A 23,299-nucleotide genomic window follows, 5' to 3' on the forward strand; every position below is an offset into this window, starting at 1 on the left:
GATGTCTTAGTTACTATATGGTGACGCGGCACAGTCCAATGTCTTAGTTACTATATGGTGACGCGGCACAGTCCAATGTCTTAGCTACTATATGGTGACGCGGCACAGTGCTATGTCTTAGTTACTATGTGGTGACGCGGCACAGTCTGATGTCTTAGTTACTATATTGTGACGCGGCACAGTCTGATGTCTTAGTTACTATATGGTGACGCGGCACACTCTGATGTCTTAGTTACGATATGGTGACGCGGCACAGTCTGGTTTTTTAGTTACTATAGGTGACGCGGCACAGTCTGATGTCTTAGTTACTATATGGTGACGCGACACAGTCTGGTTTCTTAGTTACTATATAGTGACGCGGCACACACTGGAATCTTAGTTACTATGTGGTGACGCGCCACAGTCCAATTTCTTAGTTACTATATGGTGACCCGGCACAGTCCTATGTCTTAGTTACTATATGGTGACGCGGCACAGTCTGATGTCTTCGTTACTATATGGTGACGCGGCACAGTCTGATGTCTTCGTTACTATATGGTGACGCGGCACAGTCCAATGCCTTAGCTACTATATGGTGACGCGGCACAGTGCTATGTCTTAGTTAATATATGGTGACGCGGCACAGTCTGATGTCTTAGTTACTATATTGTGACGCGGCACAGTCTGATGTCTTAGTTACTATATGGTGACGCGGCACAGTCCTATGTCTTAGTTACTATATGGTAACGCCGCATAGTCTGATGTCTTAGTTACTATGTGGTGACGCGGCACAGTCCAATGTCTTAGTTACTATATGGTGACGCGGCACAGTCCAATGTCTTAATAACTATATGGTGACGCGGCACAGTCTGATGTCTAAGTTACTATATGTTGACGCGGCACAGTCTGGTTTCTTAGTTACTATATGGTGACGCGGACAGTCTGGTTTGATGGAAGATTGAAGATCAGATGGAAGTTAATTAGCAGATGTCCTTGATCTTGTGCTTTGATGTTATCGGCTTGAGATAGAATCTGATTACAGCTGTATTTCATTATCAGATAGTTGTTTCACTGATGTAAAACAAATTCTTACCAGCTGTGCAACAACATACATAATTTGTCTTGTTTTATATAAACGTTGATAATTAGATCGTGATAAAGACATTAAGTTTCTATAAGAAAAGCCAGTAATTGAAGTCATGCCCGTATATATCTATCGTTCTCGTTTACTGTCACTACAGTTTCTATCAGGAAATTAGGAAATAGTGAGAATGTGACTTCTATCAGGTGTTTATATTACTGCTCATTAAACATTGCACCGAATGGCAGGTGCTTTTCTTTGTCCATATCCTGGTTTAATCAAGGTCGCCAGTGAAAATGTAAAGAGGTATAAAAATATAACGTCAGTCTGTCACAGGCATGATTTCTAACATTTGTCAACAGAGTTCTTTTTCAACAAATGGATGTTGTAGTGATCAGATGCCCCAGTCCGGTGTTGCCAGACCACAGTGTGATAGTCCGAGGGAAGAAGACTGTGTACAGATACGGAGACACGGTCTTGGTCATATGTCTTGAAGGATACAGTCCTCTATATCCTGTCACTTTAGTGTGTCAGCATGACAAAACCTGGAACGGAACAATGCATAGGTGTGATGGTCAGTATGGATTTTATAAATCTCATTTTATCAACTCAAATAAAAGTTTGATATAACAACTTACTTCTTGACATTTATATTTTGTACAGCCCTTTCATGCCAGGTTCCTACCCCTCCTGACACATTACAGTATATCATTAAGAGCTCTGCTGATCTTCAGTTCGGCGGAACGTTAACTGTCGGATGTAAGGCAGGCTATAAAACATTAGGAAATGAACAAATGATATGTGAAGCTAACGGACGCTGGGCAGGTCATCTGCCAGACTGTCAAGGTATGTTACTACAACATTTGCAGTTACCCATTATTGTTTTATTACATTGATTAGCGTCACGTTCGTACACTTTGAATACAGACATTTCCAATTATATATATGTGTGTGTATGGTATTTCCCTCCTCTTTGTCTCTAATTTGTTTATAAACGACTCTACTAGTGTTTATGTCGGTTGTACGTATACAACGTGATTTTTTAGCTATGACGTGCATGCTGCCGAGTCTGTCTTCCGACCTGTATGTGATGGTTGACCAGGGAAATGGCGTGACCCCCGGGGATATCATATCGGTTTGGTGTAGACCAGGAATGAAGGTAGTTGGTTTCCCCTACCTCAAATGTCTGAAGGACGGCACGTGGAACGCATCGACACCAACATGTCAACGTAAGATACACGGTTACCTAAATAGGTTATTTATGAAGCTAATATGTATAATTGGTAATGAGAATGTACTAGGGTTGAAATGAAAACATCACAACTTGGTTTCTGAATGTTTATACCGCGAAGTAATCCATATGATAAAGCCCTGTATATGGAACAGAGGTTCTAGGTTCCCTACACATTTCTGGGCATTGTCTTAGACACATTCTCAAATCATCCAATCCTTTGTCTAAAACACTACTTTTTTTCAAAACCCTGATGTTGTCCCTTCGGAATATGACTCAACTCTGCTGACAGAGAGTCTAGCCCCTACACTAAAACATTCTTAATCCTCCCTCCACAGAGTATCCAACCAATCAAAACATATCATGTCAGGTCTACTGGGCATGTCTCGTGTCCAAGTTCTAGAGTACCAAAGTAGCTGGAACGTTAAAGGTGTATGTCAGGTCTACTGGGCATATCTCGTGTCCAAGATTAAAGGTGTATGTAAGGTCTACTGGGCATGTCTCGTGTCCAAGATTAAAGGTGTATGTCAGGTCTACTGGGCATATCTCGTGTCCAAGATTAAAGGTGTATGTCAGGTCTACTGGGCATGTCTCGTGTCCAAGATTAAAGGTGTATGTCAGGTCTACTGGGCATGTCTCGTGTCCAAGTACTAGAGTACCAAAGTAGCTGGAACGTTAAAGGTGTATGTCAGGTCTACTGGGCATGTCTCGTGTCCAAGTACTAGAGTACCAAAGTAGCTGGAACATTAAGGTGCAGTGAGTTCTGATAACATTTTAGTAAATGTAGATACATCAGATAAACTACACGAATGTGACAAAACCCAGAGGAAAGTACCTACATGTTGTTGAAATCTTCATCCAAACTTATAGTCAAGGAAACGAGTATAAAACAAATACAACAGGAGGATTTACATGGAGACTCATAAACTGAATAAAAAATGTAAAACGACCAAGAACAGGTATCCAAAGTTATACCGCACAATCATATATAGTCTCGTGAGGCTCAAATGTAGACTAGTGATATCGTAAATAAGTCAATATGTTATAGAAACGGACTTACATCAGTACTAACAGTAAACAAATTTAGGATTTTATGGTAAAACTTGGATGTGTGGAGTTATATAAGACATGTGTTTCAGATATTAACTGTTCACCACCATTGGGGATTGATTACAATATTATACCGAAAAAGAAGAGCTATATATACAAGGATACCATTAGTGTCTATTGTAAGGATGGATTCGAACTACAGGGCGCAAGTACGCTTGCGTGTGGACTTGACGGCACGTGGGGAACGAATCAACCCTGGTGTTCAGGCATGTATCTTTAAATGTAGAGAATAGCTACGTTTTTGAAATATTATGAAATCAAAGAATGTAATATGTTAACATACTGCATCTTTGTAATTAGCTATTTAATAAGTTAATGTCAATTTTTCATATCAATTTCCTTTTTCCATATATGGACATATAGTAATGAACTATACTTTACAGAAGTGAAATGTGCACTCCCGCCTTTAAGTGACTTGCACGTGCTGAATATGGACCAAACATCATCATTATCAGTAGGAGGGATTGTACATGTTGGCTGTACAAATAACAAGAAGTCAGTTAATTTGAGGTGCAGGAAAGATAAAACATGGAACTCATCACTACCAGCATGTGATAAAATCAAAAGTAAATCTTCATTTCTCTCTTTATTCCTCTGATTAATTAAAGTAATGTTATGTACCACATTATAGTATTTCGTATAAAACCTAGTGCCTCTATAATGTACGCTGACAATCATAATTAACAGAATCGACACAATGATAAAAAGCTCACGAACAGGAGAATGTTATTACAATCCTACTCTGTCCTATGATGCGACTGTATGTATTACATACAAATGTATACTTCTCTGTTTCATTAGCTGTGGTGCAGGTTCCACCGGAAGCAGATTCCGGGGATGACTTAAGTGTTCTGGATATAGGTATTATCGCTGCTTGTGTAGCAGCAATACTGGTTACTGGTATAGCAGCCACAACTTACTTTCTTGTACGGTAGGCAAAGACTTGTATATTTTCTTTTTACTGAAGGATGTATGAAGGTCATAATTGGAAGTGGAGAGACGACAATTTAATATGAAAATTATTCCAAAGTGTTATCTTAGTGTTGTTTTAATGCCTTGTGATCTACAGCTGGAAAAGGGCGCTTCACGTGAAATTTTAAAGATTTTTCCTGTTACACATATTCTGACCCTTGTATCAGATAAAACGAATACAGCAACATATGGATATTTGCTTTTAAATTACTTTCTGACAACTAAACTTTCAAACACAAATCATATCCGAATTTAATAATGGAAATGGTTTTTAATTCTCAGATGAGTACATAATTATATAAACTGACGTACATATTCTTGTGTGATATTTCTGTTACAGAAAATTCAGAAAAAGTAGGAGACTAAAGAGTTCTAACATTGCTATAACATATAAAGATATGGAACACGGTGAGTAAGGATGTTCTGGTGTACACTATCACCAAATCCTAAAGTCGTGGTGGTATCACTATCACCAAATCCTAAAGTCGTGGTGGTATCAATATCACCAAATCCTAAAGTCGTGGTGGTATCACTCTCCACATCCTAAAGTCGTGATAGTATCACTATCACCAAATCCTAAAGTCGTGATGGTATCACTATCACCATATCCTAAAGTCGTGATGGTATCACTATCACCAAATCCTAAAGTCGTGGTGGTATCACTATCACCAAATCCTAAAGTCGTGGTGGTATCACTATCACCAAATCCTAAAGTCGTGGTAGTATCACTATCACCAAATCCTAAAGTCGTGGTATCACTTTCACCAAATCCTAAAGACTTTTTAACATTCTTTTACATTTAGATACATATACCTTTTTTGGATTTGAGCGTGACATTAATTGACAAGAAATAGGCATGTTTATAACAGCTTCAGTGAATTTCATGGTACAGATATTAAATCTTTACGTTGATATTATAAACTTTAAAAATTAAAACCAATGTTGTTGTACTGATTGAAAAATGTTGCGTTGTTACCGGTTTTGCTTTAAAAAACAGATTGATTTAAGTTTGTAATGATGATGAGATTACCATCTATGAGCATTTTATTTCATATTTCTTTGCAGAATTTTGAGAACGATCTTCAGGGAGAGTGCCTTCAGAGGAAACAAATTGTGCCTGAAAGCTGTGAGAATTATGTTTGCTATCGTCTAACGTACCTTTCTGCTTGAATCCTTCATTTTTTCAATGTTTTATGAACTGAATTTCAAGTTTAACTGCTTTAAAGGGGCACAACCGTGATTATCTTATCAATCTCAGACGTGTAACTATTAAGTACGGAATAATCTTACAAATACAATGGCATCTAATGATAGACTTCCCGCTATCACACCAAAATCTTTACTTTTAATTATCTTTGATTTTGCGATACTGTTTAAACTTTATCTCTCAATACTATTCACGTGAAATAAATATGAACTTCTGAGATGTGTCTCATCAATAAGACATATGTGTATGTTTGTCACACCTTTAAGATATTTTTAATATATGTGTGTGTGAGTGAGTGTATTTGTGATAGTGTGTGTGTGTGTGTGTGTGTGTGTGTGTGTGTGTGTGTGTGTGTGCGTGCGTGTTTGTGTGTGTGTGTGAGAGAGAGAGAGAGAGAGAGAGGGTGTGTGTGTGTGTGTGTGTGTGTGTGTGGGTCACACCTTAAGATATATATATCTGTGTGTCACACCAGTAAGACATGTATAAGATAAATATATAGATATGTGTGTCACACCTTTAAGATATTTATAAATATGTGAGTGAGAGAGAGTGTGTGTGTGTGTGTTTGTGTAGGCGTGTGTGTGTGTGGGTGTAAGTGGTGGGTGTGGGTGTGGGTGTGTGTTTGGGTGTGAGATGTGGGTGTGTGTGTGTGTGTGGGTGTGGGTGTGAGTAATGGGTGTGTGTGTGTGTGTGTGGTGTGAATACTTGTATTAGAGGTAAAGTTATATATATACTGAAATATACTGATAAATCTGTCAGACTTAAATGTCACGATTTTATGACCTCTGTGAGTTCAATATGGAACTCCTGTAGGATATCGAATTTATGAGTGAGTTGAGTTGCTGATGAAATGTAAACGGCAATTAACACTTTATCGAGACAAAACAAGCCTACATTTGATCATACTTCATGTCGTTTTATCCTCCGTTTGTAATCAAAATATAATAAACATCACTGTACCAGAAAATGCCCTCCGTACATTATCCAAACCAGCTTTGTTGAAAAGGAAGATTATTGAAAACGATCTATCGTCAGTATCAGAAGAACAAACGAAGTATTGAAACGAAAGCAAAGACGACGAAAAAACAAACAAACAAAAAAACAGACACAATACACTCACAATAGCTGGTGTTGTCAGGTCACACCAGCATCTACAGAACAAACTGACCAAGGTTCTAATTAAAGCTGTAACTCTGTCTAGCCCTTCTTGGTATCAACCTAGCCGTTGTAAGGATCTTCGTGTTTCTAATCTATGTCACCAAAAAGAGTATTCGTTAATTCAAGTGTTTAGTCTCAATGTAGTATTTAATAGTAAATTTAAAAGGGATTTGTCACAGAATTACAGTTCTTTACACTTAATCAGAGCCACTGATCACAATACATTAAACGTCAGTCGTAGCAATGTCGAAAACGAAATAGATAACGACTTCGCCATTACATTGAAGTAGAGGAAAACCTTATCCCGAGGTTGTATAATGTATAAAGAAAATAAAACGTTTAAATGTAACAAAAAGTCCATCTTTTTCTTTATACATTTCATTCGTAACACATTACTGCCAACGTTGGAAACACTTAGTCCACAACAGAAGCAATAGCATTGTGACGTAGGTAGTCAGCAGGTAGACAATATTTTAAATTCTGTCCTCTAAAAATTACATCCAATGAAACAAGAGAACACATTTTAGCCCTAACCATTATATAAATCATAGTGACGCAAAGGATAACAGATTATTTCGTGTGATATTTGTATCTACAGATAAAATTCTTCGTGACATAGTAAATTGAACGAGGAATATTCGAATCCTACTATTTTGTAATGTAGATAAAAGCCGTTGTAATACAGTTGTATGTCTGGAAAGTGATTGAGTGTGAACGTGAACCAGGCACTGTGTGACACCCACGTCACCCCTCATTTTCTTATCACAATAGTAAATGGCTGATTTAAAGATCTACATACAAATTCTCACTAACTATTTTCTTCGACAACTCATTTTTTTTCTTTTGACTCCGGAGATGTTTTTGATGTTGTTTACATTGATATGAAATCTTTTCTACAGGAAATTCGATATGATCTGATTTCATTCATTGTCATAAAACTTAATCTTAACATGTGGAACACCCACTTTGTTTGCTCAGAAATTGATAAATCATAGTCACCTATTTGGCTTGACCCGTAAACAAATACTATTGTTACTTCAAAATAAAAAGTCAACAGTGTTTATGGTGGGAAACCGTACAACGGTAGGTCTACAGTTGTCTTTAATTGAATCTTATATCCCGATAACGTCGTGTTGACTTTCAAGCTGTGTGATAGAGTTTACACAGTCAACACTCTCTATTTTACATAGAAGGTACCTACCCTGTCCATCATACAGATGTGATCAAGCCAAAACATAACACGCGTTTAAACAATCAGGAAGTATGTGTATTACCTCCTCACCATTAAGTGAAGCTGGTATAATTTTGAAGTTTCTTTTCGATTGCAAAATTTTACTGCTTTCATATCATGTTTTTTTTTCTATTTCTCCTGAACTCAGAGAAATTCATCCCTAATGCAATTCCTCGGCATCTTTACCAATCTATAACCAAACTGTTTACTACAGTATGGTATATCAACATGCCGTAGAAATTTGCTGTTCGCGTGTAAAACCACTAAAGCGAAGGCAGAACATAAACCAAAGAAACCAGCTGTTCCAGAATCGTAAGCGTCTTCTGTTTCTAAGTTAATTCAATAACAAGAAACGACAGGTTAAAAATCTGAATTCAAACTGGAAATCATTGTAAAATATAAACGAACGAAAACTTTACAATTCTACCCCTGACATATTAAGTAACAGGACCGTTTAGAAAGTATTTAAGTATATCCGATATCATTAGAACTTGACGATCAACTTTTCTTTAATTACAAATAATTATTTGAATTTAAAAACTGAGATTTCACATTCATTTGAATACGTTTATGATATTGTCGATATATCTTAATGATTTTACCTCTTGCGCCCACCGAGCAGTTGTCCCTTGTGATTTTTGATATTTATATCTACATGTTATGAGAGACTAAATCTGTATGTTATGTTGCCTCTCTGATTCCGATAGCGACCTGCAAATAAATAGCCAATCACCAGGTGAGTAATTTTCATTTAAACCGTCGTTATTGTTTCTGTCTTCTTAACATGTAATACAGTATGGGCGTCAAACGTGAATGAACTGTAAATATTGTATCTATGTCACACAAAGGCTAACTGTAGGAAGAGAAAAATGGTCCACATATACAGTGCTTACAGTGTGGGCAACACAGATATACATCGTATTGACTTGTCTTAACTTCGTTTCTAAGTTATCTACCTGAATATCGGTCGGTTCACCTTTAACTATAAATTTCAAATCAGGTATGAAAAATAACTTTATGGGAATCAAAAATAACTCACGTGTATAGACACGGATCGGTGCAGTAAGAAAATATATTGACGATAATATGCCGCCTTTATGTGTATAGTGATATAGAATCGTGTATATAAATTACACGTAGATCTGAGCGGATTGAAAGAGCTCAATTGTGTGATTGGAAATGAGCTGTAGATTTGGCACCTTTCCAGGTTAGCTTTAGCCAGACCTTCTTATAGTATTTAAGTTGTAAACAAGTCCCGCTGGCAGCAATCATTTGCACTATATCGACTACTGTGTACGGACATGTTAATGAGCCGTTGTTGAACAATTACAACTGTTACCACGCATATTCACGGCAATATGTCACAAATGGTCATTATAACTTGAACCGAAAACATCATTATTGGAATAAGTGTTTTGATATTTCAAATGTGTTTTCTGTGGATATAAAAGAAACAAGATTGTTAGTCAATCCGTCAACTTGATCCATCGACAACTATCTTATAAAAATGGACAGTGATAGTGACCACAGTACAGGACGGTTGTCCAGGAGTCCCTCCCCCAACCAACGGATACCAATGAGAAGGGGATCGGATGCTTTTCAGATGGTGCTGAAAGAACTGAACTTTTCTGATGAGGAAAGCTTGACTAATTTAGACCCTGAGGTAATGAAGTTTTTGGACGGTATATCCAGAAAACAGCTAGAGAGAAGCAGCCTCACTACAATTCCAGACTCACAGGATGAATCCGAATGTGAAGAAGGTCCCAAATGGTCGGCCGATACTAAGGAGGGACGAAAACGAGGGCCTGGGCGGCGTTCTGCCAGGGCATCAGCACACCATGTACAGTGGGTTGATGAACGTTTCATTGTCCCCGTAGCTTACGAACCAGATGATACTGAAAAACACGCGGCCAGAATTTATATCAAGACTATTCCAAAATCAATACTGAAACACGAGGCGCCGTCATCAAAACAGCTGCTCATTACCAAATAACTTGACGATTCAGTCGGATGAATATTTTAGTTTTCCCAATGTGTTCTTCCTAAGCAATGTGTTGACCGCAGTCTGTTCAAAGAAGTAACATCTATCTAATATTGGAAAATCAGGTTCTTGTACAGTTTTGTGTCTGATCCTTTCGGCTGTTACGGCACCCCAGATATCGTCGTTAACATTGTTAACGTAACATGTGAACACTACAGACACGGTGCGTCTCAGTGCTTGTATTATTAAAACTATCTATTGTGACTCGGAACTACGCGGAGGTCCACGTTTTTACAAAAAACGTGTATCCCTTATTGATTTGTGAAGGCCAAATATTCGGCATTTCCACGATTTTCTCTAACTTTCATAGACAGACTGGATGATTGTGAAGTATGAAGAACACTGTGTGTGTGACAATATACCTTACAATGTACGAGTATTTGGGGCGTGTAGTCTGTGTATGTCCATAGTGAACAGTTATTTCAGTGTTATTTTATTACGATATTTGAAAGAGATGTGATGTATACTGCCTTTTTCTATAATCTCTAAGAAACATGTGTTTTAATCATGTTGATTGAAATGTATTTTTGTTATATATACATGGTATAACATACATACCATCAACATAAAAACGTTCATTTTTGAGTGTGTCCGATCGAATGAAAACCGTGCTTATCAATATTAAGCTATTAATATAATCCCTTTTACAATGGTATTGTTTGATTTGACTGTTCGTTTATATGTTTCTATCCCTTATCCCCCTTTACCCTTCTAAACAAAATGTCCTAATTGCCGCGAAATAGCACCGCCCTGTCACCCGCCATACCCACTTCCATCCCTTTTAACGCCAATCGCAGTGTCACGTGGTCGTATTCAACATTAACATGAGTGTTTAGCTATAAAACAATGGTAAGTGTGAGAGAGGTACTGAAGTTCGGTATGGTGCTAAAGAACTTATCTCTAAGGATGTTCCGAGACTGCAGTACACAATTACATACAGACTATGGATTAGTCGTAAGTCAGATAACGTTATGTATGTGCACGATTTCAGATAGTGGTGATCAATGATAGCATGTGTGTAAAAAATCCACCATTAATTTGGAAACATTTCATTCTTGTGATATTTTTGTATCTCTAATAAACATTTTACGATATTTAAGTTTCCTTCTTTTGTTCGTAAAATACGAGATTTTTTTGTAGACAAAATGCATAGAAAGTGCCAAAACAGAATGGTTTTCTGGGTTTTTTTTCACAATGTTTCATCACTTCGAAGACAGTAACTGTGATGCAAACATGAGTTTATCATTATAAAAAAAGAGCAAAATTCATGGGACAGCTGTAACGAAGTTCTTCTGTAAATAATATTGTTTTCTATCTTGATTAAATTGATGTCATCATGGTCCTGTGTTCAATCTGGACCCTAAACACGATTACCGATTACTGCTTTAGTGCGTATTTATCGTTTTGATATATAGAGAATCAAATACGACAGAGTAAAATAGTTGTAGACTATCTCTGTCTTTCATCATAACAAACATGTCAGAGGTTTTAATGGTGTTTATGAAATACACTTCAACAGTAAGTTGATGGGAAGCTAGACAAAGTCTCCATATTCAGGTGATAACGATTTGGTTGTAAGTGCAGCGTACCTCTCTCTGCACGTTTATTCAACATTTTTTTTCGAGATTTTCATTTACTGTCAAATCAAAGTTTGGTAGTTAGCTTTTCCTATACAACATCCATGTCCTAACATTTATTGACGGCGATGTTAATTAGCTGAGTAGAGTAATGAGAATATTGGAATATTGGATAGAGGAAGAAAGGCAGATCGATTCGGCCAAAATATTAAATCATTTTTTTTTTAGAAATCAATGGTACATAACGCTCTTGTGTTATTATTTAAGGAAACTATCAGAAACATTCTCTGACAGTTTTTGTTTTGTTTTTTCTTTAAGTAACCTTGGGGGCGGGGCATATAACCTTCACAGACTCTGTCCGATGTTCATAAGCTTGTTTTTCTCAATTGATTAGGAGCAGCATTATGTGTAATAGTGCTAATGCCTCAAATTTCAAATTTGACTTTGATAAAAAAAATGATTTTGCACACATCGGCAATGATTCTGTAAAACGGTCTGTTAAGATTTATAAAGAGACGAGCACTACACCAGAAAAATGAACTACAGTAAATATTTACATCTTAAGAGAGTGTTCTCACGTGTTCTTAAACGTGCAAAACACTTTATTTTTGTCTTCTGAACAAAAGGTCACCTTGCATTAAAGTGTTTGAAGAGATTATTAAATTGTTAGTCATACACGTCTGTACTTACACTCACCGTCATGTTTATTACCGTTTAATTATAATAATCTGTACACGTCACAGCCTTGGTGATCCGGGGTTACATGGTTATAACCTACCTATAGACATACAAAATAAACAATAGTATTAGACAGGTTAGTTGGAAATACACATACATACGCGGTCCAAACCGTTAATATAGGATAACGTAGTTGACGCAATGAATTATTACACTAAGCGTCGTGGTAGTATTTAAATTACCGCTAATGTAACCATTTTTATACTGTTACGGAAGTACACTGCGTGTCGATTACAAGACAATATAGCAATAATATACTATAATGGTGTATGTTCCCGTCAAGGTTTGGAGGGGCCGGGGTGTCGGTGGCCGAACGGTCTCGGTTGTTGCGCCCCGTGATCGTTGTAGCCTATTACCTCCTAGGTTTTGAGTTCGAAACCCGTTGAAGTTCTTGTTGCCTTAAAAACATATGGATGTTGTGCTGGCACATGCCTCTAAGTTTAACATCACATCTATCTTGTTGATCATGAATGGTTTGTGTAAAATTTGTTTTATTATTTAGCCAGATTACATCGTGTCTTCAACTGTGATCTGTGAGGAGACCAGGCTTCCATGAATACAATATTGCGAGGTTATGTTATGCAGTGTTGATCATTAAAAAGATGATAAGATTATATGCAATTTGATCACGTGTAAATTCTTATTCTTAATCTAAAAGATACAGCCAAAACCTGTGACCTTCCAAAAAAAGTGAATATTTTTTCAAACACAATATGTTGGTGTTAAGAAATATTGTGATGCATCTTGACTAGCAACAGCATAACAAAAGAGCAACACAAAGCAATAACCCTTTGATTTCGTGACCAAAAAAGGGTGGTGTTGTATTGTCGATTAACGTCCGCGCAACAGCTTAAGTCATTTGCAGATAATATCATGAGAACATGACATGCATGGCATTAAATACATGTACCCAACCCACTACCCACACCGTGATACTGACTCCAGGCCGTTCTGTTCCTTGCTCCTTGCAGTATTAATGTTTTAAGGGGGAAAGCTTCAAATGCCATTTTAAACGTCTTTGATATGACACGACTGACGGGGATCATCATAATGTGTATGCATACAAAAAGTGAGGTAACTGGCATTTTAGTCACATGCAAGGTTTGATCATTCTAATCATTAATCTAATCATAACTGAAGCGATCATCGGAAAACAAAAGTGCTGATGTCCATACATCCGGCTGTCCGGATGGACGGACGAACAGACGGACATGGTGATTCTTACAGGGTTTCCGCATCTCGATGTGGGGCCTTAATAGTAACCAAAATGACATAACAATACAAAACAGAAGACTCAATATGTCCCCCTTCATTTCGGACTTTATTACACTAAGGACCTTCTTAAATTTGTCAATAGTACAGTTTCGGCGCTTAATGTAATAAAAAATAATTATTACATTAAACGTTACAGATGCCCAACTTAATGTAATAAAAATAACTTTATTAGATTAAGCGTAGCCGCTGCAACGCTCATTGTAATAATTATTACATTAAGCGCCGTTATTCCATTAAGAGTTGCATCAGTAGTGTTAACTTGGGTAAATCTACCCACGAATAAAGATTTTTTTAAATATTAGAGATATGCACTCAAAGACACGTGACCTTTTTCATTCCTTAACAGAAGAGTTTTCCCGTGGGGTCCACTAAATCGTAGATAACAACAAACAGATATCCTTTAACAATAGAAATACCAAATACAGCAGAACAATAGGGTCGTGAGATATAGGTAAATGTATAACATCACGTTTTAATATCCCACGTGCCGATACAGTATAAACAACCAGCCTAAACAATGCTGACAGGTTGTTTATTATACCACCTACATGTAAACAAACAGAAACGTTCCACTCCTGTGTTTAAACACATGCAATATTTGTTTCGTCTGTTTTATTTACTTAAAGATTTCCTGTCATTGGTCTTCACTTGTAGGAACCGTCTTTTCTATACCCGAGTTCAGAAAGGGGTTTCTTTACCACGAACAAGTGTAGGGTGAGTAGGGACCGTCTTTTCTATACTCGAGTTCAGAAAGGGGTTTCTTTTACCACGAACAAGTGTGTCAAATTTGTACTCAGATGGGGTGAGTAGGGACCGTCTTTTCAATACACGAGTTCAGAAAGGGGTTTCTTTTACCACGAACAAGTGTATCAAATTTGTACTCAGCTGGGGTGAGTAGGGACCGTATCTTCTATACTCGAGTTCAGAAAGGGGTTTCTTTTACCACGAACAAGTGTATCAAATTTGTACTCAGCTGGGGTGAGTAGGGACCGTATCTTCTATACTCGAGTTCAGAAAGGGGTTTCTTTTACCACGAACAAGTGTATCAAATTTGTACTCCGATGGGGTGATTAGGGACCGTCTTTTCTATACACGAGGTGAGGTAGGGGTTTATTTTACCACGAACAAGTGTATCAAATTTGTACTCCGATGGGGTGATTAGGGACCGTCTTTTCTATACACGAGGTGAGGTAGGGGTTTATTTTACCACGAACAAGTGTAGCAACGTTTTTACTTTGATGTTTTTTATTCTGATATATATTCCCTAATCCCAGGAATTTTGCTAATATTAATCATTATACAAGATTATGTAATGGATAGCTTGGAGAAAAATATATAATATGTATATTTGCAGTCTAACTTTCTTTAGAGAAAAAACGGTTGTTTTGTTTAGAGTTATCTATAAGATATGCTGACCCTGTGACCACGAAGTGTGTGAGAAATGTCTCAGTCTCGATACTGTATTAAGTTCATTTCGTCATAAAATACATATTATATAGCTGCGTGTTTACAGACTATTTCTAGTGAACACGATGCCTGGAATCCTTCTCCAGAACTTAGGTGATAAACACCTTTTATGTAACATGATAACTGATCTACACTCTTTACCTATAAACTCACGACATTGATAACGTTTTCTGTTAACTTCTGATATTTCGAACAACGTATATTTTAGGAAAGTCGTTACGTTGATTTTTTGCTAACATTGCTATCTGATTTGTCTGACACTGCCGACATAATCTACACAGAAAGAATAGTGATTTACGGTGTGATAAATGCCATGCGACGCTTGACCATTACAACGCCATGACTGTGACCATGGACACGGTTCTCCGTCCACACGGCTCGTCGTGTGGGCAGATTTCACTGAAGATGATAAACCCAACAGCTTTCTTATAACCCAAGGTATCCACGGTCGCCATGTATAACAGAGCTCACACACGCCAAGCAATGTGATTAAGGCAGACCATAAACCGCATATCACGACAGTTTCAGACTTAGATATTTCAGCAATTCTGATACCCAGTGTGTTATCTCATATAAGAGTTTTCAGCTTATTATCCCCAAACATCTGAGGTTCGGTTACGTTTTGTTTTTCTTTATCCCAATATCCGAGAACTAGACTATTTTTTTCTAACAGAAGTTTTCGGTCCTCTGTGAGGAAAGGTCACGGGGAACTGTTAACGTTTAAGGAATTGTTTATTTGTTGTTTGTCTGGTTGTGTTTCAAATGACCAACGTGTTATGTGGTCCACTGGACAATGTCATAAGCTTTATTGAACTGGTTGTAAAGATATCCTACCTGTGTCAGACTTGCCTGTAATCAATTTCCGGGTCTATGTGGGATTTCCAAGTCTGATGAAACAGTTTTGTTTACAACAGACGTATAACGTAGAGGGGGAGTGTACGAAATATAAACACGGAAGGTACTGTATCTCTACTTTGTTTTTAAACTTTGCATTCGGTTTGGAGTCATGCCAGAATATGTGACCAAAATTCAACTTGGTGACTAAGAAGTAAGCCCACAGATTTACTACGCCTGTACATGTTTATCGAGCCTGTCAACATTCTCTGTGAGAACACCTGCATGCCAGTTCAAAATACACTGATTAAAATATAAATATCTTATAAGAATATTCAAATAATGTTTACCTATGGAAATTTTGTAAATGTCCAGACATTTAATAAAGTATTTAATAGGTGTTCACATGGTAATGAGCATGTCATTTCAAGTTTCATAAAATTATCACCTGGTCAGGTTTTACCTACTTTTCTATTCTTACATGCTAACGAAGGCTTTTTCTCTGTGCCTGCACGTGTTCGTGTATCATAAGGGTAGGTTTATTACATCGTAATAACGCAGCAATGATCACGAAATGTTTAATTGATCCCGAGATCATGTAAGGCTTCATGAGTGACGGTGATAGTGCTTAATGTACAACTGGGTTTTGTAAAAAATTAAACCAGCAGTCAACCACAATAATAAAAACATAGAAATACAGTCTTGTTTGTTATTAACCTAACTATATACCCTACTCAAAAACATAAATGGGCCTAATAACCTAACTATATAGCCTAAAACTCAAAAACATCAATGGGCCTAATAACCTTACTATATAGCCTAAAACTCAAAAACATAAATGGGCCTAATAACCTTACTATATAGCCTAAAACTCAAAAACATCAATGGGCCTAATAACCTTACTATATAGCCTAAAACTCAAAAACATCAATGGGCCTAATAACCTTACTAGATAGCCTAAAACTCAAAAACATCAATGGGCCTAATAAAACTCTAAAACTCAAACACATCAATGGGCCTAATAACCTTACTATATAGCCTAAAACTCAAAAACATCAATGGGCCTAATAACCTTACTATATAGCCTAAAACTCAAAAACATCAATGGGCCTAATAACCTAACTACATAGCCTAAAACTCAAACACATCAATGGGCCTAATAACCTTACTATATAGCCTAAAACTCAAAAACATAAATGGGCCTAATAACCTAACTACATAGCCTAAAACTCAAAAACATCAATGGGCCTAATAACCTAACTACATAGCCTAAAACTCAAACACATCAATGGGCCTAATAACCTTACTATATAGCCTAAAACTCAAAAACATAAATGGGCCTAATAACCTAACTACATAGCCTAAAACTCAAAAACATCAATGGGCCTAATAACCTTACTAGATAGCCTAAAACTCAAAAACATCAATGGGCCTAATAACCTTACTATATAGCCTAAAACTCAAAAACATCAATGGGCCTAATAACCTAACTACATAGCCTAAAACTCAAACACATCAATGGGCCTAATAACCTTACTATACAGCCTAAAACTCAAACACATCAATGGGCCTAATAACCTTGCTATACAGCCTAAAACTCAAACACATCAATGGGCCTAATAACCTTGCTATACAGCCTAAAACTCAAACACATCAATGGGCCTAATAACCTTGCTATACAGCCTAAAACTCAAACACATCAATGGGCCTAATAATCTTGCTATACAGCCTAAAACTCAAACACATCAATGGGCCTAATAACCTAACTACATAGCCTACTACTCAAAAACATAAATGGGCCTAATAACCTTACTATATAGCCTAAAACTCAAAAACATCAATGGGCCTAATAACCTTACTAGATAGCCTAAAACTCAAAAACATCAATGGGCCTAATAACCTAACTACATAGCCTAAAACTCAAACACATCAATGGGCCTAATAACCTTACTATACAGCCTAAAACTCAAACACATCAATGGGCCTAATAACCTTACTATACAGCCTAAAACTCAAACACATCAATGGGCCTAATAACCTTACTATATACCCTACTCAAAAACATAAACAGGCCTAAAAACCTTACTATATACCCTACTCAAAAACATAAATGGGCCTAATAACCTAACTATATAGCCTGAAACTCGAAAACATAAATGGGCCTAATAACCTAAATTACCTTACTTACACGGAGATAATGACCTTACTTACACGGAGATAATGGCCCTACTTACACGGAGATAATGACCTTACTTACACGGAGATAATGACCTAACTTACACGGAGATAATGGCCCTACTTACACGGAGATAATGACCTAACTTACACGGAGATAATGACCTTACTTACACGGAGATAATGACCTTAATTACACGGAGATAATGGCCCTACTTACACGGAGATAATGACCTTACTTACACGGAGATAATGACCTAACTTACACGGAGATAATGACCCTACTTACACGGAGATAATGACCTAACTTACACGGAGATAATGACCTTACTTACACGGAGATAATTACCTTACTTACACGGAGATAATGGCCCTTACTTACACGGAGATAACTTACACGGAGATAATGACCTTACTTACACGGAGATAATGACCTTACTTACACGGAGATAATGACCTTACACGGAGATAATGACCTAACTTACACGGAGATAATGACCTAACTTACACGGAGATAAAGACCTAACTTACACGGAGATAATGACCTTACTTACACGGAGATAATGACCTTACTTACACGGAGATAATGACCCTACTTACACGGAGATAATGACCTTACTTACACGGAGATAATGACCTTACTTACACGGAGATAATGACCTAACTTACACGGAGATAATGACCTAACTTACACGGAGATAATGACCTTACTTACACGGAGATAATGACCTTACTTACACGGAGATAATGACCTTACTTACACGGAGATAATGACCTTACTTACACGGAGATAATGACCTTACTTACACGGAGATAATGACCTAACTTACACGGAGATAAAGACCTAACTTACACGGAGATAATGACCTAACTTACACGGAGATAATGACCTAACTTACACGGAGATAATTACCTAACTTACACGGAGATAATTACCTAACTTACACGGAGATAATGACCTTACACGGAGATAAAGACCTTACTTACACGGAGATAATGACCTTACTTACACGGAGATAATGGCCCTACTTACACGGAGATAATGGCCCTACTTACACGGAGATAATGACCTTACTTACACGGAGATAATGACCTAACTTACACGGAGATAATGACTTAACTTACACGGAGATAATGGCCCTACTTACACGGAGATAATGACCTTACTTACACGGAGATAATGACCTAACTTACACGGAGATAATGACTTAACTTACACGGAGATAATGACCCTACTTACACGGAGATAATAACCTTACTTACACGGAGATAATTACCTAACTTACACGGAGATAAAGACCTAACTTACACGGAGATAATGACCTTACTTACACGGAGATAATGACCTTACTTACACGGAGATAATGACCTAACTTACACGGAGATAATGACCTAACTTACACGGAGATAATGACCTTACTTACACGGAGATAATGACCTTACTTACACGGAGATAATGACCTTACTTACACGGAGATAATGACCTTACTTACACGGAGATAATGACCTAACCATAATGACCTAACTTAGATAAACCTTACTTACACGGAGATAATGACCTTACTTACACGGAGATAATGACCTTACTTACACGGAGATAATGACCCTACTTACACGGAGATAATGGCCTTACTTACACGGAGATAAAGACCTAACTTACACGGAGATAAAGACCTAACTTACACGGAGATAAAGACCTAACTTACACGGAGATAATGACCTTACACGGAGATAACTATATACATCCTAAAAAGCAAATCTCAAAAATAAGCTTATCCTAGAAAAAAAAACCTGTTTACTTACTCATAAATAAAATACGTCACTTCTTATTTTCAAGGTTTAAGGGTACGAGACCAGACACAGGGGACAGTATTATTACACTGACCTATATCTATTACATCGCGTTTAAAATATCTTGATATCTTAAAAAGTCTTGATAAGTATTTCACAGTTAATGCAATCCCCTGTGATACCATTAATTTATATGTGGCATGTGACATCTATCTTAGATGTAACTACATTGTATGTATATGTGCTAAATGCAGGAAGGAATGAAAAAGGTTTACATAAACACCTGTTTGTGGTAGTTATACAAATAGGGTAGGCAAAAAGTGTGTGGGAGTGGGGGGGAGTAGCCAAAGGTACTGCTCTGGTTCTTGTGGGACTAAGGAGATAGGGAAATGATATACAAGTAAATTTGTACTATAGGGATATGTAGTGAAAAATAGTAGGGTGAAATATTACTGACACAACAGGTCAGCGCTTCAGAAGAGTACCCCAGTGCTATACAGTTCTGTTGTAATATCTCCAATGTTTAAACAATGGTATTTGCACTTTGTGATTTTTCCCTTTGTCCTCTACAGAGTAAAGTTTGTATGCTAGCCAGGAAGTGCTACTTTATGTTCGAGTGTTATTAGGCTTATTTTACGTGTGTTTTACATGCTGGTTTTTTATCATTGTACTACCCATACGCCATAACGATACTTTTAAATATTGTTTATCCCGTCAAATGTCTCCGGTAGTGCTTTGGCTCAGTTGGTAGTTATTGTTCCTAGGTGCGTGTTCCACGTCCATTACCCGTGACGGTTCGGGAAACTAAGAAACGGACCGATTTCTGTTTCCTTGGTCCTTGCCCTGATTACTCTGAATGGCATGCGACAAGCCTCCCGTATGTTGTTCAACGAGGAAGCTACAAACAACTACAAATCACAAGTAAACAGACAAGCATATCTTTATCAGCAGTACCCCTGGGTGTATACTAACCATGTTTGTTCAGATGTTACCATCTCATTTCTGTATGTAACTATACTGTCCTCTAATACTGATGTTCTAATATCTCGCCATGTTTGTCGTAATTATAGTTATAGGGTGAAAAATAGTATATGTAAATCGTATGTCAGATATGGTATTGTATTGTATGTATTACATTGTATTGTATTGTATTGTGTTGTGTTGTATTACATTGTATTACATTGTATTATATTGTATTGTATTGTATTGTATTGTGTTGTGTTGTGTTGTGTTGTATTGTATTATATTGTATTGTATTAAATTGTATTATATTGTATTGTGTTGTGTTGTGTTGTATTGTATTGTATTGTATTAAATTGTATTACATTGTATTGTGTTGTGTTGTGTTGTATTGTATTGTATTGTATTGTATTAAATTGTATTATATTGTATTGTATTACATTGTATTGTATTGTATTGCATTGTATTGTGTTGTGTTGTATTGTTTTACATTGTATTATATTGTATTGTATTGTGTTGTGTTGTGTTGTATTGTATTGTATTGTATTAAATTGTATTATATTGTATTGTATTACACTGTATTGTATTACATTGTATTGTATTGTATTGTATTGTATTGTATTGTATTGTATTGGAACTTTTACCATACAGACAGAAAATTCACACGCAGACACCTCATTATCATAAAACCGGATTTACACTTCTTTAATCCTTGGACTAAGACCAGTTCATAACTATATTAATATTTTAGATTTTCGGAGCAGTGCCATAACTCTCTGACGTCACAAAGACCAGAATAGATAAACAGAATGTCCTTCCTATGCCCGTATTATCTAGCTGTCAGTGTGTGTATACTACTATGATGTACGTACTGTTATCGTATTTTCTACATGAAGGTCAATTAATTAAATTTATGATGTAAAATAATTAAGTAGATTATGTTTATAAATAGAAGCTTCTCCCGTTCTTGGTATGTCGTATCTATGTACTCATAGTATTCACATTGACGGTATCAAATAACGTGTTTTCCATCAGTACATTACAAGATATATATATACACGTAACTTGATCTTTTTATTTGTATAAACGTGCTGGACTTTATAGATACTTATAGATATTTCTCAATCCTTCCCGACCTTTTTTCAACAAGTTGGCGTTCGCACTGGTATTATCGGTTTTGGCAATGAAATTCATAAAATGTACTCACACGTCTGAACTCATCAAGCAAATACCAAAGGTGAGATATGGTGTTACGGACACTCTATTTCTTATGCAATTCTTCTCAGTGTATTAAATTTGAATTGTTTTGACAGATATTTACCAAATATCTCTTTGTGTTTGTTTTTTCTCATTTTGTTTGTATTTGTATCTGTCGCAAACAAGTCGAAAGGAGGTTATATAGATATCACCTTGTCCGTCCGCCCGTTCGTTTCCACACCTCCAACACCGTTTAATTGAATTTCAAATGGTAATTTTTGAAATAAAGCAATCTCTACAATTAACAAGTCATAACACCATTAAAGGACATTCTGTGTGGCCAAGGTCATAGGTACAGTATACCGTGACATTCTGTGTGGCCAAGGTCATAGGTACAGTATACCGTGACATTCTGTGTGGCCAAGGTCATAGGTACAGTATACCGTGATATTCTGTGTGGCCAAGGTCATAGGTACAGTATACCGTGACATTCTGTGTGGCCAAGGTCATAGGTACAGTATACCGTGACATTCTGTGTGGCCAAGGTCATAGGTACAGTATACCGTGACATTCTGTGTGGCCAAGGTCATAGGTACAGTATACCGTGACATTCTGTGTGGCCAATTCTGGTCATAGGTACAGTATACCGTGACATTCTGTGTGGCCAAGGTCATAGGTACAGTATGACATTCTGTGTGGCCAAGGTCGTGACATTCTGTGTGGCCAAGGTCATAGGTACAGTATACCGTGACATTCTGTGTGGCCAAGGTCATAGGTACAGTATACCGTGACATTCTGTGTGGCCAAGGTCATAGGTACAGTATACCGTGACATTCTGTGTGGCCAAGGTCATAGGTACAGTATACCGTGACATTCTGTGTGGCCAAGGTCATAGGTACAGTATACCGGGACATTCTGTGTGGCCAAGGTCATAGGTACAGTATACCGTGACATTCTGTGTGGCCAAGGTCATAGGTACAGTATACCGTGACATTCTGTGTGGCCAAGGTCATAGGTACAGTATACCGTGATATTCTGTGCAGACACGTTCATGGGTACTGCATACCGTGACATTCTGTGTGGCCAAGGTCATAGGTACTGTATACCGTGACATTCTGTATGGACACGGTCGTGGGTACTGTATACCGTGACATTCTGTGTAGAAACGGACGTGGGTACTGTATACCGGGACATTCTGTGTGGACACGGTCATGGGTACTGTATACCGTGACATTCTGTGTAGACACGGTCATGGGTACTGTATACCGTGACATT

The 23,299-nt window shown here is 37.2% G+C and overlaps 1 protein-coding gene across 1 annotated transcript in view; it reads left to right on the forward strand.

Annotated features, from left to right (window-relative positions):
- LOC132549954 (sushi, von Willebrand factor type A, EGF and pentraxin domain-containing protein 1-like) overlaps nt 1-6,547 on the forward strand; it is a 42,853-nt gene extending 36,306 nt beyond the window's left edge. The window contains exons 23-30 of the mRNA XM_060213940.1: nt 1,452-1,634; nt 1,724-1,906; nt 2,107-2,289; nt 3,431-3,607; nt 3,785-3,967; nt 4,203-4,332; nt 4,714-4,781; nt 5,439-6,547. Coding sequence (XP_060069923.1) covers nt 1,452-1,634; nt 1,724-1,906; nt 2,107-2,289; nt 3,431-3,607; nt 3,785-3,967; nt 4,203-4,332; nt 4,714-4,781; nt 5,439-5,446 — 1,115 coding nt within the window. The 3' untranslated portion in view covers nt 5,447-6,547. The remainder of the gene's footprint in view (nt 1-1,451; nt 1,635-1,723; nt 1,907-2,106; nt 2,290-3,430; nt 3,608-3,784; nt 3,968-4,202; nt 4,333-4,713; nt 4,782-5,438) is intronic.
- Nucleotides 6,548-23,299: the final 16,752 nt, after the last annotated feature.

The sequence above is a fragment of the Ylistrum balloti genome, unplaced genomic scaffold (assembly GCF_031769215.1).
Source record: "Ylistrum balloti isolate Yb309-2 unplaced genomic scaffold, AGI_CSIRO_Ybal_v1 Utg370092, whole genome shotgun sequence".
Taxonomy (NCBI): Eukaryota; Metazoa; Mollusca; class Bivalvia; order Pectinida; family Pectinidae; genus Ylistrum; species Ylistrum balloti.